The sequence below is a fragment of the Grammomys surdaster genome, unplaced genomic scaffold (genome assembly GCF_004785775.1).
Source record: "Grammomys surdaster isolate TR1022 unplaced genomic scaffold, NIH_TR_1.0 241, whole genome shotgun sequence".
Classification (NCBI taxonomy): Eukaryota; Metazoa; Chordata; class Mammalia; order Rodentia; family Muridae; genus Grammomys; species Grammomys surdaster.
Genome location: NW_021604686.1, coordinates 4,373,782 through 4,393,535, shown reverse-complemented (window position 1 = coordinate 4,393,535; position 19,754 = coordinate 4,373,782). Strand labels below are relative to the sequence as shown.

Sequence of the window (19,754 nt, the reverse complement as noted above, 5' to 3'; positions counted from 1 at the left end):
AAAAAAAAAAAAAAAAAAAAAAAAAAAAAAAAAAAAAAAGAGTAGGCCTTACAGACTCTCCAAGAGTCTTCTGTCTCATAATGTCATGCTCAAATGTGTCTCATGTAGAAGAGATATATTTATTTCTTAGGACCTTGTAAGACGTTGTGTTATAATATTTTGTAGCCCTGTTCCCACTCCTGCAATAACCAGAGTGTTATCAGGGAAGAATCAATCCACTATGGTAAGCTTTGGAACCAATTTGGAGATCAAAGTAGAATTTAGATATTCAGTCTCCCGCCCTGCCCCAATTCAGATAAATTTATTCTAGTTTCTGCCAAGCTGGAAAGAGGTCATTTCAGCCATCTTCACGGATAATTAGGAAATGACTGGATATCTTATATCAAAGGAATGTGCTGATGTTTCAGTGGGCCTGACCACTTCAGGGCTTTGTAGAAGAATGACAACAGGAATCCTAGATAGAACTGTGTTTGACGATATTTCAGAGTCTGTGTGAACGTGATCTGTCCACTTACCTACACATCCCTCACTCACCTACACATCCCTTCTCATGTTTTCTATTTCAGTGTTGAACAGAGAGTGGGCTGTAGAAAAAGTGAGGTAGGGCTGCAGAGTGGGTAAAGTACTCACCACACAAGCATAAGGACCTGAGTTCTGATCCCCAAACCTACATTAAAAGGCCAGACATAGGGCTGAGGGAGGTTACTCAGCAGTTAAGAGCACGGCACATACTGCTCTTGCAGAGGACCCAAGTTCAGGCCTCAGCACCTGTGTCTAGTGGCTCACCACCACCTGCAACTCCAGCTCCAGAGGGACCTGACATCTCTGTCCTCCTTGGACACCAGCACCACCCATACACAGACACATTATTTTTTTAATTAATAAAAAATAAATCTTTTTTTTTTAAGTTGGATGTGGTAATGAGTACATCTATGATCCCGGAATTCCTACAGGGGGGAAAGGGAAGCACAGACATGAGTCTCCCAGGAAGCTCCGGGGCAGCCACTAGCTCAGCATACACAGTGGGGAACACAAGAAACTGTTTCAGACAAGATGGGTGGCATAGACCACATGCACGCACACATGCACACACACACATGCACACACACATAAGCACACACACACATGCACACACACAAACACACACATAAGCACAAACACACACACACATGCACACACACACAAACACACACATAAGCACAAACACACACACACACACAAATGCACACACCAACACACACTTTCCTCCGTGATTATAGGCTGTGATGTAGAACTGTTCACTGAAATAAACCTTTTCCTTCCCAAGTTGCTTTTGGTCATTCTATCTTATCAGCAATAGAAATCCAAACTAAGAAACCCTCCAGCGTACTTCCAGCCCTCCTGTCCCAAATGCCCTTCCTCCTGCTCTGTCTGAAGAATCAGTCAGTTCTCTTGCTGCAGAGCCATGCTCAAATGCCACCCCTTCCCAAGATCCTCTGTGCTCCATGGAAACAAGACCAGATTCTCTCTTCATGTTGTATTGGTGCCAGGAGGCCTGGGGCCTCCCAACGTCCCAGGCTTTGCCTTTTCTTTACTATTACCCCCACTACTTTGCTTGGCTTTTTTTCTGACTTAAACCACAGCCTGGTTCCATCTCATGCACTGTCTGAACCTGAACAACCCACAGACTCTCCTATGTCGTTAAGGAATCAAAGGAAATTTGGAGTCAGAATAAATCAAATATTGTGACATTTTAAAGAATGATAATTAGCCATACTTAGCTACAATTTAGCAATGAGATAAGAACAAAGCCATGGTGTTTCCCTTTATTTGAGCCCTTGCAACCTGTGATCAGGGAGCACCCAAAGCACCCCAGCCCCCTTGCTCAGAGACCCTCTGATTTCCAGTCTGAGTATGACATGACTCACTGCAGAACACACTCATGTTTGAATCTGTCCAAAGGTAGAACACCAGAGTAAATCTGAAGAGAGGAGGTTGGCAGGTTTGTGTATCTGTTTAACAAGAACCATCCTTTGGTTGTTCTATTACCCTGGACCCAGTCTGATCAGATGTGTCTGATTTTCGTTTTGTTAACAGAATTTGTGCTCAGCTTTGCACGTGTCAGATGATTTATTCCTGATGAAAAGAGAGTGGTTTTAACATTCGGATTCTTTTTTTTTTTAAATTTATGTACATGTGGTTTGCTATTTAAAAAAAATGTGTATATGCAGTTTGCTCACATATGTGTTCATGTATTTGTGTGTGTGTGTGTAAGCCAGAGACTGACAGCGATTTGGTCCTTAGTGCTCATATAAAAAGCCAGACACAGTGGCTCACACTGTAATCCCGTTGTTAGGGAGGCAGAGACAGGGAGATCCCTGACCATCTAATTCTACCTAGTCTAACTGGCATGCTTTAGAGCAGCCAAAGACTCCACCTCAGAAGGCAAGGTAGACACATATGTGGGAGCAAACCCAGGGTGGTAGTTCACGCCTATAACCCCATCCTTGGAGTTGAGGCAAGAGGATCACAATTTCTAAGCTAGCCCTAGGCACATAGTGAGACTCTGACTCAAAAGGGGGAAGGCAGCAGAGTCAAGAGACAGAACGAAGGGTGTATGTATCAGGTTCTGCAAGCATAAGCTATTTCTATAGGGATCACAGAGGTGAGCACAGCTAGTACGCAGACTTTAGGCCAGAAGCACTCCCATTACCAGCTTCTAACCTGGAATAAACCCAGTATGGGAACAGAGTGAGGATTCTCTCACGGTAACAGGCCTGAGGCTGCCGTCAAGCTCGGTCTTCACTGAGCCCACCCTCCTGCCATAACCTGAGCCGCCTGTACCTTTTCTGAGAGCAGGCCTGGAGCTATATATAGGCACACAATGTGTGTCTGCAGCTGCTCTCTCTTGACACAGCCAGGTGTGGCTCTGTCTGGAGCTGTGCCAGAAGCCAGCCGGGCCACTTAAAGCCATGACCATGTTGCTAAAAAGTCTAATGGGTTCTTTTCAATTAGTTGGTACTGCATGATAGAAGGTGTGTGATGGGAACGGCCATCAATGGTAAAAAGACTCCAGATCCCTGGGCTTTATGTCCCAGGGCAGCTGCCATAGCTTCCTCCTGTGAACTATGTCAGATGCTTTGCGAAGGGACTTCTGGGATTCCAGAGAATGACCTCATCCTCCATACTGCCATTCCCAGCAACAAAACCTCAGCCAGGAACCTCAATTCAGAGTTTTTGATGCTGTAAATGGAATTTTAGAGAGAAGTAGATAAAAGGAAGGGTGTATTAAATACTGCAGGAACATTTCCGCTTACATTATATCCTGTGTATTTAACTTTTTAAACATTCACGCTTTCATGAATATACATGTATATGTCAAAATGAATTTTAAGTGACAACGAAAGGTAGGCACTGGGCATGGTGGCACAGGCCTTTGATCCCACTCGGCATGAGGAGACGGGAGGATCTCTTGGGAGTTCAAGGCAAGTCTGGTCTACATAGCAAGTAACAGGCCGACTAGTGCTACACAGAGAGACCCTGTCTCAAAAATGGAGTCGGCAAACCAAACATCTTCCTTCTCCTACATTAACCTATGTCTAGTTCCTGTCCCAAGCGCTGACAGATGTGTAACTGCTGTTCCAATTTTGTGTGCATTTATCTACACATATATGTATGTATATATGCATAAAGATCTATAGAATTTCATCAAAAAGCAACAATCAAATATCTTCACATAGGTCTTCATTTCTGTTTTGATTAATTTCTAAATATCATTTAACAACCACTGAACAGAGACATGAAAATCCATGGGAGCCCATGGGCCAGAGAGCCTGGTGTATATAGTGGCGACGAGATCCTATTGAAACACAGTAGAAGGTAGGTAGGGACTGACAGCCCAGGTCGTTCTCTAACCTCCACAAGTGCACTGAGGCACACACAAGCATGTGCATGCACACACATGCATTAAGACATCATACATACATACAAACATTTTTTAAAGGTATCCCGGGGTTCTTTCCTATACCCAGACTCCTCTCCTTCACTTAGGGGCATTGTAGTATCCGTTGCGCGCATATCAGCACTGTGACTTACACAATCTTTTACTGATAGACACTAGGATCATTTGTGTACTTAGCACCATCATTATAAATACTTTTGTATACTTGCAGGAATATATTGTCTGAGTACTTTTCCAGAAGTAGACCTCTTGGGCCAAAGTACACATGGGGTTTCAACAGTGAGATCAAATTGCTGTCCAATGTGACAGGGCCAAGTTGTTTCTCATCAACTGCATTATGGGTACTTGTTTACTTTTTACCTGACAATATTGGTAATATTGAGCTTTTTTTTTTTTTTTTAGTGTTAGCATGATACAGCACTTTATTTGTTTATGGACTATGTGAACTTGGCTCTTTGTGAATGGTCTGTTTGTTATTCTTGCCCTGACTGTCTTTTCCATTATTTCTTTCCTCTCCAGTATTCTTATCTTCAGCAAATATCTCTATGGTTAGCAGTGTACTGTGCCCTCGAGTCGCCCTGTGGATAACCATCAGGGGCTTGGCCTCATTGGAGCTTAGTGAGAGACAAACAGATGACAGCCGTGCAGGGAGGCTCTGTATGTCTTAGAGCACAGGGGGACTGGACTGGACAGAAGACACTCCAGAGGAAACCAGCATCTAATGCATGAGTAAGATTTAGAGGTTGCTGGGCAGTGGTGGTGCTTGCCTTTAATCCTGGCATTCCAGAGGGAGAGCAGACAGATCTCCGTGTTCCAGGTTAGGCTGGATCAAGTTCCAAGACAGCCAAGGCTACACAAAGAAATCTCCCTCTGTCTCTCTCTCTCTCTCTCTCTCTCTCTCTCTCTCTCTCTCTCACACACACACACACACACACACACACGCAGGGGGTTACATTTTAGATGAGACAACATTGTGGAGGTCTGTTGTGAGTAAGATGACCTGATACCCAGGAGCAGACTTAGCAACATGGAAGTATTAGTGACAATCACTTTAATTTCTTTCAATGATCCATTGGACAGAAGCCAGAGGAAACCTTGTCTGGACCTTCAGAGAAATGATTTGCGTGAGTGTGTTTAGTTGTTTATTTGTTTAGTTGTTTGTTTGTGTATTTCTTTGTTTGTCTTAAGAACGTTCTTTTTAATGTGTTTTCCCACAAGCATCATGTGGGAGTTGCCATAGAGATAAGGAGTCGAAAGTTACAGGTGGTTCTGAGTGACCCAGTATGAGTGCTGGGAACAGAACCCAGGTCCTCTGGAAGAGTAGCAAGCAAGTCCTGTTAACTGCCAAGCCGTCTCTCCCAAATGTGACAAATATGCCTCTTTTCTAAAAAGTTATTTTTTTTTTGTTTGTGAGGGTGGAGGTGCCTGCATGCATGTCTGTGTACCATGTATAAGACTGGTACCTGCAGAGGCCAGAAGAAGGCATCGCGTCCACTGGAACTGGAGACATAGAAGGTCGTGAGCCACAATGTGGGTGCTAGGAATTGAACCCTGGTCCTCTGCCAGAGCAGGGTCTCAGATAGTCCATACTGGCCTCAAATTCACCGGATGACCAAGGATGACTTTGAAATTCTGATCCTCTTCTGTGTGCTCCCAAGTGCAGGGATTCCAGGCGTTAAGGCACTCATACCAGTTTTATGTAGTGTTGGGCGTAGAACTTAGGGCTTCTTGCATGCCGTGTAAGCTTTCTGTGTACACCAACAAGCTGTCTATATCAGCCACCTCTGAGAATAGAATTTAAGGTGCTGGATCTACTCTTCCTTAATTTCTGCCTATTCCAGTCAGGCTGGAGTGTGCAGGGGGAAATGTCTGAGTATGAAGACTCTTCTGTCCCTTCATGAATGAAGCTTCTGGCTATGAGGACCTAATCTCTGGGAAAGTCAGCTATTGATATGTAAGATAGTCTGTGAGTGTCACTCTTATTGAACCTGGGTGATGGATAATTGGACTGGGTGTTACACTGTCCTATCTAATTTTCTTATAGCTAAATTTTCCATAATGGAGTTTTAAAAGGTTAAAATGATTTATTCTATAAGGGGAAGGCACAACGATATGGAGGCCAACTATGTTTGTGACATTTAAAATGCGGATTTGTCTCTTTTTTTAACATCTTTATTAATTTTTTAGAATACCTTTCTACTTGCTCTTTGACAGTTCCATACATGCGTCCTGAATCTTGACGATACCCACCCCAACACTCCCCTGCCACTAGTCCTCAACATGGCCCCTCCCACCTTCAGTTCCCCCTCCTGTTGTGGCTAACCTATTGAGTCTGATTGGTGCTGCCTGCTGGACTGCAAGCTGTTGTTGGCTTTGTCTTGTCCAGGTGACCATGGCCACAGTGAGTGCATGAGAGCAGTTGGCCGAGTCACGTCCAGAAGACAGCATTCCCCAGCACCCTCCCCATCCTCTGGCTATTGTGTTCTTTCTGCCTCTTTCCCCAGGATGTGGCCTGAGCCTTTAGGGTTTGATGCACATGTCTCACTTAGGGTGGGGCACTCAACAGCCACTTAACTCTCAGCACTCTGACCAGCTACATAAAAAACTGGGTGGGGATGGCTCGTGCCTGGAATCCTGCACTTGGGACCAGCCAGAGTGACGGCTAGCCACTACAGAAACAGTTTTCTCTGGCCATGGCAGCACTAACCTTGAATACAAACATATATATCAGAAGGCAGTCTGGCAACATATATGAAAATGGGGACATCTTTAAGCCTACTATACCACCATCATGTACACTTCCAGATGCCAGATGTTTGTAAAAACTCCCAATATGGGCGCCACTGTTTACCTTCCCATTAGTCCGACACCTTCCTTTCCCTTCTTCTCTTCCTTCCTTACTGGGATCACAAGTCCTCATGAACTTAAACCAATCACTTCATGTTCCAGAAGCAGTGTGTTGTTACTCAAGGCCAAAGGGGCTTTATTTTTGTCTCACGCAGGCAGGAGACTCATGTGGCAGGATGAAGCGGCAGCTGGTTACATTGTAGCTGTAATCAGGAACCAAAGAAAGATGAACAGGAAGTGGGACTCAGCTATAAGCCCTCAAGGCCCACCCACTTCCTCCAGTAAGACTCCACCTACTAAAGGTTCCACAGCCTTCCCAAACAGTACCACCATCTGGAGTCCGGGTGTTCGGAACGTGAGTTAGTGGTGGACACCACATTCAAACCACAGCTTGGAGTGAAGCTAGCAACAGTTGCCTAGCAACATGGCAAGGACTACATCCAACAGACAGCATCTAAGCGTTCAGCACAGCCCAAGGCTCAAAAGCCCACAGAGACTGGGGAGGTGGCCAAGCAATTAAGCCACTTTCCATACAGACGTGAGGACCAGAGTTTAGATCTCCAGGACTTAGAGAAATTCTGGGTGGGAATGGAAGCCCATCTGTAGTCAAAGCAGTCTGTGGAGCCTCAGAACAAGTGAGCCACACTAGACGTATCCAAAAGATGTGGGGCCCTGCCTCAGTGAGCAGACAAGACTGAGAATGATGGAAGAGAACTCCTGGCATCAGCCTCCAAGCTTAGACACACACACACACACACACACACACACACAGACACATAGCACATGCATATGCATGTAAATAAAGCCCAGAGAAGTCAGGAAGGGAATAAAAAAGAATGAAAATGACCAGAAAGACCAGAAAATTGTGTGGGCCCCCTTGGCTTCATCATTGTTGGCAGGTACAGAGTCAGAATTACAAGAAAGGCTTCGCTGCTGTTGGTAAGGATTCAGTCAGAATTAATGCTATCCTACAAGGAGAAAGACAAACAGTAAGACTGTTATCACTGTTGAAGAATGATGGGTAATGGGTGGGGGCAAGGGCTGATCAGAGCTTTCGAGTCCTCCTATAAGAAAGAGGTGTCCCCTTTGGGGGCTCCCAGAGACTGAGCCACCAACAGCACACAGGGGCTGGACCTAGCACGTATGTAGCAGATGTGCAGCTCAGTCTTCATTCGGGTCCCCCAACAACTGGCAGGGGTTGTCTCTAAATCTGTTGCCTGCCTGTGGATGCCATTTCTCTAACTGAGCTGCCTTGTCTGACCTCAGAGGGAGACAATGTGCCCTGTCCTGTAGAGAATTGATGCGCCAGTTTGGGAGGGGTGTAGTGGGATATCTTCCCACTACTTTGTATAAAGCTCAGCGATTGGGCTGTATGAGAGGTAGGCGGAGAGAGGAGAGAAGGAGAGAGGAAGAGGAGGAAGGAAGGGAGGAGGAAGAGAGGTAGGAGACATGGAGAGCCAGGCATGTATCGAGAACAGTCTTGGGTAACAACTTATATCTAGGTTAGTTAATTGGTCAACACTTCTAATTGTGTGGGCATCTTGTTATTTGAGCATTACCAAATATATAAAGCTATTGGATAATCTTTAACCATGAGAGTCTCATCTCTACTGGGTACCACATGGATGGCCGGATGGTCTGGACTCAGCCAAGCATGGTGGAGACGGCGTGGCAGATTGGCAGAGCCATCTCCCATGCTGTCATCTCATGGGTAGCAGGGCCGGTGCTTCTGGCCCTCCTGAGCCTGCAACCTGAGCTAAGCAGCAGCGAGAACACGCAGCCGCTAGTGGCCTAAGGCCTTGCTGAGTTGGGAAGATGGCGGGCCCAGTACCACAAGACAGATCGGGTGCAGCCGTTTTAAAATATTAACCGTAACAGAGGGTGATACCCAACCGGGCCTCCCCAATCTCAGAAAAGAAGGGGGAGGGGGTGGGGGGGACTATGTGAGGGAGGAACTGGAAAGGAGGGCAGACAGGCCAGTGATCGGGATGTAAAGTAAATAAATACATTAATTAATTAATTAATGGGAAAAATAAAAGAGAGGAAGGCATCCCTTGGAGCTCCTGTTGACTGAGGCCCTGAGATAATGTTGGGCCAATGTTAACATGCCTTCCTATTAAACAAGAAAATCCAGGACTCTCAAAATTTTTATGTGACATCTCCCAATTCTTAGATTTATGCTTCATTATATTAAAAACAAAACAAAGCAAACAAAAACACTACAAGAGCTGAACTGGGCCAAAATCAGCACATGGGCTGACGCCTCCCACCTCAGTGATGACACACGACATTAAATAGTTCCTCTCTCCCGTGCCTTACTCTTCCCTCGCTGCCTTTCCCCCTCTGTTTTGCATCCTTCCTCCTTCAGCCTCTCCCACCCATCCTTCATTTTTCTTCCGAGTTCACATGGAAGGGAATGATTGAGGTAAGAGAGTGGCCAAGCCAGAGGTGGTAAGCCTTCAAACCATTCGTGCCCCAGGACCGTTAGCTGAGTGAGTCTGGTATTCAGATTGCTTCCTTTTACACACCTAAGCTTACCAGAGAAACTGTTGGTTTGTCTCCACAGCCTTGCGAAGTCGCTCTGGCCGCTCCATTATCAACGGCAACTGGGCAATAGATCGTCCGGGGAAGTACGAGGGCGGAGGGACAATGTTCACCTACAAGCGACCGAACGAGATCTCCAGCACTGCTGGGGAGTCCTTCTTGGCTGAAGGTCCCACTAATGAGATCCTGGATGTCTTTGTGAGTTTGGGGGTTTCAGGGTGCCCTCTGGGCTTGGGCTTCTATGGCTTCCAAGGAATACACTTTGAATAAGCAAAACGTCTTTGCCCAGGCTCGATAAAAATCATTTGAGTGAAGCCTGTCTGAGGGACTCCTTCCAGTGCTTGGCATTGATCTTTGACATTTACCCCTGAGTGTATGAGGCTCTCAGAAACCATAAACTCTACCAGGTGCTTTATTACCCTTGGAGTTTATGGACCCAGTAAAACCAATTTTACTTGTTGAACCAAATCAGAGGCAAACAAATCCCGTTTCATGAGGCCTGGAGCTCTTCCAGGCTCTCTCCTCCCAATGCTAATTTGGCATGTTTTCTTTTATGGCAAAAGAAAGAAAATGCCAAGTGCTGCGAAGCAGCCCACAGGCTCACCCTTCTCAACCCTGTCAAGGCATATGGAAAAGGAACACTCCAGATGACCCCAGATGAAATGGAGAAGCTCTAGCTGCAGTACAAGGTCCCTTCTTCACGCACATAAGGCTGGGATTGCTTTACTTGAAGCCAGAATATTCAGCTGGCCAAGAATTGTTTTTAATGATCTTTTTAAAAAGAAACTACTAGAGGGGCCTAAGGCATTGAGTCTATAAAGTCTTGCAAGCATGAGAACCTGAGTTCCAGCCTCAACACCCACGTAAAAGATGGGCGTGGTGACACATGTCTGTAATCCAAGAACTGTAGAAGCAAAGACAGGAGGATCCATGGGGTTCAATGGCCGGCCAGCCCAGCCTAATAAGAGAGCCTCAGGTCCTAGTGAGAGACCTTATCTCAAACAGCATGGTTGGTCCAGCACCCAGGGTTGACCTCTGACCTCCACATGCACACATACACATATACATGTGTACATATGCACTAAGTCACTAGAATCCAGTCTTCTGAAAAGATGTGGAACTAAAATATGTCAAGAAACAAAAGCTTAAAATAAATACACAAATACCTACTATCCCCAGAGCCACACTGGTCTCTGAAATATTTGCTGTGTCAGAGCTTTAGAAATAATGTCTCCAGCTCAAGAGTTCTGGTCTGTTCTTCTTGAGGGATAGTAGGCTGGAAGTTACAAAAGAAGCCTTGTTTTAGTGAATTCAGGGTGGTTTTTGTGAGTCATGCAGTTGGTTGGTTGACTCTGGGTAAGTCTGAATGGCATCAAAGGTGAAGTAGGCTTTGCCTGTGAACGGCCTCCTGTGGGTGGTCTTGGAAAAGTAGCCAACAATAACCCCATAAACAGCATAAGGCTTTCAGTAGCAGAATCTAGTATGTTTCCTCACAGAAATGAGGCACAGGAAAGGGCAGAAGGAGAAATAGAGTTTGTGCAGAAGGGACTGAGAGGGCTGGGGTAGATAGCAAGAATCTGCAGTCACACAGTAGTGTCCCTCAGGAGTCCCATGCTCAGCGCCAGAGTCATGTGCCTCTCACATCTGCCTGCCTCTGGGTGAGTGATAGGTAAGAAACGCATTTCATGGGTGAGAAGAAGGCAAGAGGGGGTGGCGTGAGTGGGAATTGCAGGCGTGACTCATGGGTGAGTGAGTGCAGGGCTATGAGAACTCAAAAACCAATCAGAATTCTCCTCTCTCCTCCTGATGAGGAAATTCAAACAAGAGCTCTGGAGACTGGCTCTGGATTGCACAGTTGGTCAGCAAGAACCACTTTACAGCGGGAAATACCAACAAGACAGTGTCCCCTTGCTTGGCTCCCAGTTAAATTGTAGATTTGGGTGCTGTTGCTCCAGTGTGCCCATCACTCTGCCTTCTCCTGTAACAGCTGTGAGCACAGGACGAGCTGGTTGAGGGGAGGAATTCTGTTGGCCTTGTTCAATCATTTGTGCCTCTGTCACAGACCTCTGCAGCCCAGCTTCCGGCTTGCAGTCCTGCTTCATGTAGTTTTTAATTGTTTGTTTGCTTGTTTTTTATCATTGTTTCCTCAAAGAATATGACCCAGGTAAACTTACGCATATGAAAATATGTGTTGTTGTTTCATTTTTTTGTTTTGTTTTATTTTGGGCTTTGTTGTTGTTCATTTGTTTTTTTGGTTGGTTGGTTGGTTATTTGTTACTTTGGGGTTTTGTTTTGGTTTGGTTTTTGGTTTGGTTTTTGTTTTGGAGAGGTTATTTTGTTTTATTTTTTTGTGTTTTGTTTGGCACTTTTGTTGTTGTTTTAGTTTCATTTTGATTTCTTGGCCTGGGTTTTGGTTTCCCACTCTATTTCATTATAGTTCTGGGGCTTCCTGTGGGTGAAAATGAGTGGGACCAGGCAGCTGACAAGGGAGAGGACTGAGGACTGGGACCAACTTGAGCCAGCAAGCCTTGCTGGCCTGGTATAAGACATTAAAGGACCCTTACTGTTCTAGGCTAGCCCTACTCAGGACATCTGGTCCTTGTTTGCTTGACTCTGCCACCACCTAACACTCAAACAGATTCCTCTGCAGTGTAAAGATCTCAGGACATTTCAAGGTCACTGATCCAAGCCCTGGCTGAGAATAGCTGTCCAATTCAGACTTTATCAAACCTTAACTCTTATCTTTATAAAATATTCACCATTCACCCTCTTTTCTTCATTCGTATGCACATGAAGTCTTTAATTCTTCAACATCGACAAGAAACCACTGGAAGTAACCTTCTCTAAGATGCCATTGGTTTATTGCTGCAACTACATGAGAACTTGCACATTTAACTACAGTACCACTTACGTTATTGAGACCAAAGCCATCCAGAAAGGGGTGTGTGTATGCAGGCTGTGGTAACATTGACTCTGTGTTCTCAGATGATACACCAGCAGCCCAACCCAGGGGTCCACTATGAGTACGTGATCATGGGGAACAATGCCATCAGCCCACAGGTGCCACCGCACAGGAGACCAGGTAAAGCCCCTTGTTTTGCCACTAAGTATGCTGTGTCACTTTGTCTTAAAGCTCTCTTTCTCTCTCGCTTCTTGTGGCCCTGGCCTCTGTGTGTCCTGAACAATACAAAGAAAACCTGTGGGCACATATTTCAAGTTAGTGGACTTGGCATTGAACATGTTTCTCCGTGTAAGCCTCACTGATGGGTTATTTCACTCACCTAATGCTAAGCAGCAGTTAGACATTCTGGCCCCACATCTGAGATGATTACGTTGGTCGCAGTACCGAATGACCTTCCAACCAGTAACTCAAGATGCAGACAGCCGTCACACAGTTCTGAAGGTCAGAGGTCTCAAAAGAGTTTCATGAGTCTAAGACCCAAGGTGCTCCAAGCAGAATCCATTCCTCTCTGGTTTTGGCTTCTAGATACCTCAGCCTCTATGGCTTCTGACCCCTTCCTCCACCCCCAAAGCCAACCTGGTGACACTTTCCTACCCACCTAAAACTACACCAAAAATACCATCAGGGCTGTATACCTAGCAAGGAAAGGACCAGGGTTCAGATCTCCAGAATCAACTTAATTGCCAGGTGGTCATGGCAGCCCACCTGCAGTTCCAGTGTTCAGAAGGCTGAGGCGGAGGATCCCAGAACAGGCAGGCTGGAGTGGCTGCAGCAGTGTGCTCTGGGCTTAGCTGAGAGATTCCGCTTTAAATACAGTAGAAAGCAATCAAGAAAGGCTCTTGGTATCAATCTCTGGCCTCCACACACATGTGTACCTGCACTTGTAATACATGTGCATTCACATACATGTAAACAGATTTGTACATGTGGACGCACATACACATGCAGGGAAAAAAGTAATAATAACATAAATTAAAACAAAAAAAAAAAGGTATCAGCTTTTAATTCCCTTCTCCTCCCAGAGGGAATATCTCTTACCAGTGTGATGTATCTACCTTGCCCCTTTCTATTAAAAAAAAAAAAAATACAGCCTTTCTGCAGATAATTTGAGCATTTGTCTACGTATCAAATATCATTGTTTGCAGTTAGACAGTTCAAAACCACCCTGAACATTATGCTCTTCTGAAGTCGTCAGAGCGTTCACTCTCAGTCAGTCCAGAGGCTGTAGACACCTGACGGGTGTGGGTGTCCGAGTGCACACATGCTTGCAGCAAGGCCCTGGGACCTGGGAGGGGCTAAAGCAACCCGTAGATCCTGACTGCACTGACTGCTGACTATGCTCACAGGAGCAGCCTCATGGAACCTTCCAGCTTCTGCTGGGGGCAAAAATAAAGGGTGCGACTGAGAATTGACCCCCAATCTCACCCCAGACGTGATAAGGTTCCAAGGACATTGTGTGGTCCATGCTGGGGTCCTTGGTGCTCAGGAAATGCAAAGCCCCAGGCTGTTGGGACATCACTGTCTAAAAAGGTCTTCTCTGCTGTGCCCTTGTCCTGCCTACCATGGATGCCTGTGGGAATTCCACTTTATCCTTCCTGAGAACCCCGGGTTTGCACTGTGCTAAGGGAGGACCCCCCTCACACCAAACAGATTTCATTATCTATTAAAATGAAGATTAGCAAGAAAATTCAGGAGCATAGCTACCTTTCAAACTTGAAGAGGAACAGAAACAGAGAAGGCCACATCTCTCTGCACACGTGTGTGTCCGAGTGTGCACAAAGCCAAGTCTGTGCGTTATTGTTCAGCAAACGACACATCAGCCATGCTGCTGAGTTAGAGCAGATATTTGCTGCATCCTTTCGTCATTCCATTTCAGAGTTGTGCTGTGATGTCATTTAATTTTTACCGTCTGTACACACTGAAGCCTGTTGTCTTGCTAATAGTCTATGCTATATTTTAGTAACCCTATTTTTATGCACAGCTTTAAGTTAGAGAATGAGACCATGTATAGGATAAATATTCTAGAAACGGCAGAAGTAGGTCAAAGAGTACGTGCATTTAAAACTTAGAGCATTGGTGCCAGCCTGTTCCCCAACGGCTGGCATCTGTGTGTAAGCTCACACATACTGAAAGAAGTGGATGTTAGCTTCCAGCAGAGGACCTAGGGACATGAGCTTCCAAACTCTCTAACTCTTATCATGAGGTAGAAAAGAGTTGAAGGTCTTCCTGGCCCAGGTCTTCATAGGTGTTATGTCCATTATAAGTGAAGCTGGGAGAGTTTTTTTATGGCTTTTGACTGTTTGTGTGTTTGTTGGGAAGGAAACATCTTCCCCATGGCCTTTGACAATTCCTTATTGGTTTTTTTCTACTGATTTTTTTTTGTATGTATGAATATTTTGTTGTGTGCCACATGTGCTACCTGGTACCTCAGGAGGCCAGAAGTGGGTGTTAGATTTCCTGGGACTGGAGTTATAGATGGTTGGGAGGCACCATATGGGTCTGGGAATTGAATCTGTGTGTTCTACAAAAGCACACATTGCTCCTAACCAATGAGCCATATCTCCAGCCCCTTCTTACTGATTTTTAATGTTTTAAACATGAGAGAGATGAGTATTTCCTTTTCTAAAACATCGTCATTTCAAATGTGTTCCTGTTGTATCCCGTCCAGTGGCAAAGCTCTCTCCTTTTCCATCCTTCTTCAACTCAGTGTGCAGAGGAATCTCACTTCTGTGCGTGTGCTGCCTCTCCTAGGCGAACCTTTCAATGGACAGCTGGAAACGGAAGATGGAGGTCAGGAGGACAGAGAAGAGAGGGAGAAGAACCAGGAGAAGGAAGACTCACGTGTCGAGGCCCCCCCTGAGGTATTCACATCAGAATCCACGCAGACCTTCCCAGTCAGGCATCCGGAGAGATTCCCTTCCCACCGACCAGACAACTTGGTGCCCCCAGCGCCACAGCCCCCCAGGCGAAACCGGGACCACAACTGGAAGCAGCTGGGGACAACAGAATGTTCCACCACCTGTGGGAAAGGTAAGCCTGTGTGGAAATCCCACTCCAGGCCGATAAGGGATGGCCCAGGGGAGGCCTGACATGAGACTCATCAACATGAACCACCTGTGAGATGGTTTGCTCATGTGACGTACTGAGTTAGAGGTTCCCAAGATAACCCACAGGCCCACCCAGTAGTGGGTCTTAAAGAGTCAGAAAAAATCTGTGCTCCCACCCCTGTTTATCAAAGTGAAAGAATACAGATTTGAGTGAGCAAGTGGACACATGGGCCAAGTCCAGGAAACCGGATCGAGGGACAGGGATTCCCTTCCAGCAGTGATATGTAACAGTTCACACCAAAGACTACCAACCAGAGATGCCCCCACCCAAGCTTTGGTGCACAGGCATTTACAAAAGCATTCCCAGACCTCACGCTGGCACCCCAGAGGTCACACTGCCACAGTAAAGCAGAGCGTCAAGCACACAGAAACAGATGACATTCACTGTCACTCTAGGCCTTCGTGACTCATGATCTCAAGCATAGGGAACACTCAGGCAGAGTGTTACCATGACCCCAAGGCTGTGTCCCAGAAGCTACTCAACACAGACAGGCAATTAAATAAATACAGAGCCAGGTGGTGGGCTGGGTGCATGGATCTCTGAGTTTGAGGCCAGCCTGGTCTACAGAGTGAGTTCCAGGATAGCCTAGAGAAACCATATCTCAAAAAAAAAAAAAAAAAGCAAAACAATAACAACAAAATGGCCGGCATAGACCTTCTGAGCTGAGCCTTCCTGTGGCTATACTATAGTCAATAATCAGAGAACATGCACGCATGCTCCAGAGTCTAAAACTTGAGGAATCAGGCTTATAGATGGCTGGTGTAGATGCCATGATCTAAAGGCTTCAGAGGAAACATCACACCTAGGGTCCTGGCGTTTTGCTCCAAGCTTTCCCCTCCCTTTCGTGCTCCCAGATAAAAATGTTAACCCCAGGTTCATCCAATGTCCTAGCCCAGTCAACCAGGACCACCAGAGAAAAGCCCCTACCCTAACAATGTCATATTTGTTAACTGTTGCAAGAAGGGAGCCTGTGTGCCAGAGGCAGCATGCAGCCTCTCTCCAAGGAAAAGGCAGACGGTGTAGACTGAGGAGAAAGGTGGAGTTTCAGTGAATTTAGATAAAGTGGTGTTGTGATAGGCTCAAAGCAAAACATGGCTGACATGTGTGACGGGGTCCACATTAGTTCTAGACTGTAACAAAGATCCAGGGCCCTTCCCTTAGCAACTCCAAAGTCAGGACAGTTGGGAAGAGCAGTGTCTGGAAACCCTTGTGTGACTGCTGGGCCCGTGCTCTGGAAATTGACTCTACCTCCGTTTCAGGGTGACTTTACAGTCCTCCTTGCAAGGAAACACCCATGAACTACAGTCAATCTATTTTTTAAGATTTATTTATTTCATGTATATGAGACACTATAGCTGTCTTCAGCCACACCAGAAGAGGGCACTGGATCCCATTACAGATGGTTGTGAGCCACCATGTGGTTGCTGGGAATTGAACTCAGGACCTCTGGAAGAACAGTCAGTGCTCTTAATTGCTGAGACATAGCTATAATCTTCTCCCTATATAGGCTGAGGGCATCTTATTCAGTTGTTGCCATGAAACAGTTGTTCTCTGAGGAGACGTTACTATAGAAACAAAAGCTGCGCCCCACTCCACGCTTCCTAAAACCCGGAAATCCACCCAAGACATTGATTCAATGATTAGTTGGGGTTTTTTGGTTGGTTGGTTGGTTGGTTGGTTGGTTGGTTGGTTGGTTGGTTTTGTTGTTACTTTTTCTTCACGAGACTTGAATCTGGGCTGGGAAGATGGCTCAGTGTGTCAGAGCACTTGCTTTGCAAAACATGAGGACCTGAGTTAAAATCCCAAAACCCACATTAAAGTTACACATGGAGCGTAAGCCTCTATAACCTCATCTCCCTACAGAGAGATGGGAGGCGGAGACATGAAACTCCCAAACTGCCTACCCTGGCCTACACAACAGAAAACAACAGAGAAAATCTGTCTGAAAAACAAAAAGTAGAAAAATGAAGACTGATACGTCAGGTTATCTTCTGACATTTATACATGTATACACACACACACAGAGGTGGGAAGGAAGGGAGGCAGGGAGGGAGGGAGGGAGAGAGAGAGAGAGAGAGAGAGAGAGAGAGAGAGAGAGAGAGAGAGAGAGATCCAAGACTCTCTTGGATCTGAAGATATCTTTTTCAAGAGCACTAGCCTAATGGCTTTTGGGACTAGAATTTAAGTCTTTGATTTATTTTTATTTGGGGATAGGAGGCTAGGACTGGATGGCTGGAATTCTTTATGCTCAAAGCCTTGATAATTCCACAGTGATTGATTCTGCCTGGTAACTGGAGAATTAACCTATGAGCTCTCGTTGCACCCATTTTGCTGTGCTCAGACTGCAGGAGCCGAGATGTGGCCCGAAGAGCGAGGGGCTGCCCTGGCTGCTATTGTAAGTCTGTAAGGGGAAACGAGATGCCTGTAGACTGTGTCCTGACAGAGCCAGACAGCTAGAGATAACTCTGCCAAAAGGCCAAAATCATTTTAATAAGATTTTATCCTAGGCGTTACAGAGATAAGCAGAGTATCTCAGTGTTGACAAAGGAACCTCAGATCCAAATGGACTCCTTTCCAACTCTTCTGCCACTTATGAATTGGTGCGGTGCCCGGATAGCTCAGAAGGGACTGCCACTGCGTGGTTTGCAACCCAGAATTATATGTGTAGAAGATTCTTCCCCACCCTGTGTAGAGACCACAGGATACTGATTTGTGGATATAGTGAGGTAAGGGCTGAATAACTTGATCATTGGTGGTCATTCAGCAAGCCCCTCTCCGCTCTGTAACAGACATGATGGAGAAACACCACAGAATCAAAGTGCCCTCAGCCTTCCCCCCAGCTGCTTCCCTCTCCCTCCATTACTAGCCTCGGGCACCTGACCAACACACTCCTCTTCATACTGTGTATTAGTCCCATTTCTGTGACAAAAGATCTGACAAAGAAGCAAAGTTGAAGTAGGAAGGGTTTGTTATGGCTCACAGTGTGAGGGTCCATCACGGTAGGATGTCATGGCAACAGAAGCTTAGGGCAGCTGGTCACATTGTATCTGCCCTCAGGAAACAGAGGACCATGAATGCTTGTGTTCTGCTCCCTTTCCCCTTTTTATTCGGTCTAGGACCCAAGCCAAGGGAATGACGCTGCCCATGGTTAAGGTGGCCCTTCCCACCTCAGTTAATCTAGAAGTTCCCTCACACGCATGCTTGGAGCCTGGTCTCCTAGGTGAGTTTCCAAGGTTACAATATCATCTAGTCCACGCCCCAGTGTCTCTTCCAATGTGGAGCCTGCCTGACTCCACATGCTTCAAGTAAGCCCTCTTTCCTAGGAACTCCCAGCACTTCAGGACACATTCCTTGTGTCAGGCTGGAATGTCTCCCCCAGTTTCCACTTTCTAGCCTCGGTGCTCAGCATCACGGTGAGCACCTGATGTTTCTCTGTGTGAGCGCCTCAAATGTTCCTTGAATAAATTGATACATTGTTACCCACATTTTCAATGTACACAATGTGAACTATCAGAAAAGACACAAGAGTAGTGTTTATGTCTTTAGAATTCTTGCCTTTACCCATGCTCTGTGAATAGCATAAAGAATATGAAATTCTTTTTCTGAATTAAAAAAAAATGCATGTATGTGCATAAGTTTATATGCACCTCATGTATGAAGTTCCCAAAGAGTCCAGAAGGGGGCGCCAGAGCCCCTAGAACTAGTGGTTGTGAACAACTTCAGGGACATGGGAGCTGAACCAAGATCTTATGGAAGTACTCTTAACTCTTAACCAATCCCAAGAATGTAAATTTGTATGTCCAGATTAAATCATGTTTTTCTAAGGCAGCCTTTACTTTTTATACTCGTGTACACACACACACACACACACACACACCAGAATGTGAAGTATGAAATGTAACATCCACATGATCCATTTCAAATATGTAGCCTGTACATATGCACACCCACGTGTGCATGTGTGTGCCAAACTTAGCATTTGCTGCTGGAGGTATCTGAGGCGACTGTCCCATTCTCTCCTTTACCCTGCAAACAGCACTGGCTCTGAAGCCAGAGAGTTTCTGAAGGGTGGCTTGAAAATAAAGCATAGGCCGATACATTTCCCCTTCTTTTCCCTGTGACAAACAGCGGGAGCTGGCAGACACTTCCCATGCTCCCTCCAGCAAGCATTTCCAACCTTTGACACTGTGCCACAATATTGTCGTCTACAAAGTTCCTGATCACGAGCCTCGCAATCAAGTTCAATATTTTTACAACTTTTGTCTCGAGCCACATTCATAGCTACCTTGGGCCACAGGAAGGACACCCCTGGGACCCTGGGACCCTGGGACCCTGGGACCCTGGGACCCTGGG

At 45.9% G+C, this 19,754-nt stretch overlaps 1 protein-coding gene across 1 annotated transcript in view; it reads left to right on the top strand.

The window, feature by feature from the left end:
• Thsd4 (thrombospondin type 1 domain containing 4) overlaps positions 1 to 19,754 on the top strand; it is a 533,316-nt gene that overhangs the window by 491,957 nt on the left and 21,605 nt on the right. The window contains exons 8-10 of the mRNA XM_028774578.1: positions 9,354 to 9,529; positions 12,317 to 12,413; positions 15,045 to 15,323. Coding sequence (XP_028630411.1) covers positions 9,354 to 9,529; positions 12,317 to 12,413; positions 15,045 to 15,323 — 552 coding nt within the window. The remainder of the gene's footprint in view (positions 1 to 9,353; positions 9,530 to 12,316; positions 12,414 to 15,044; positions 15,324 to 19,754) is intronic.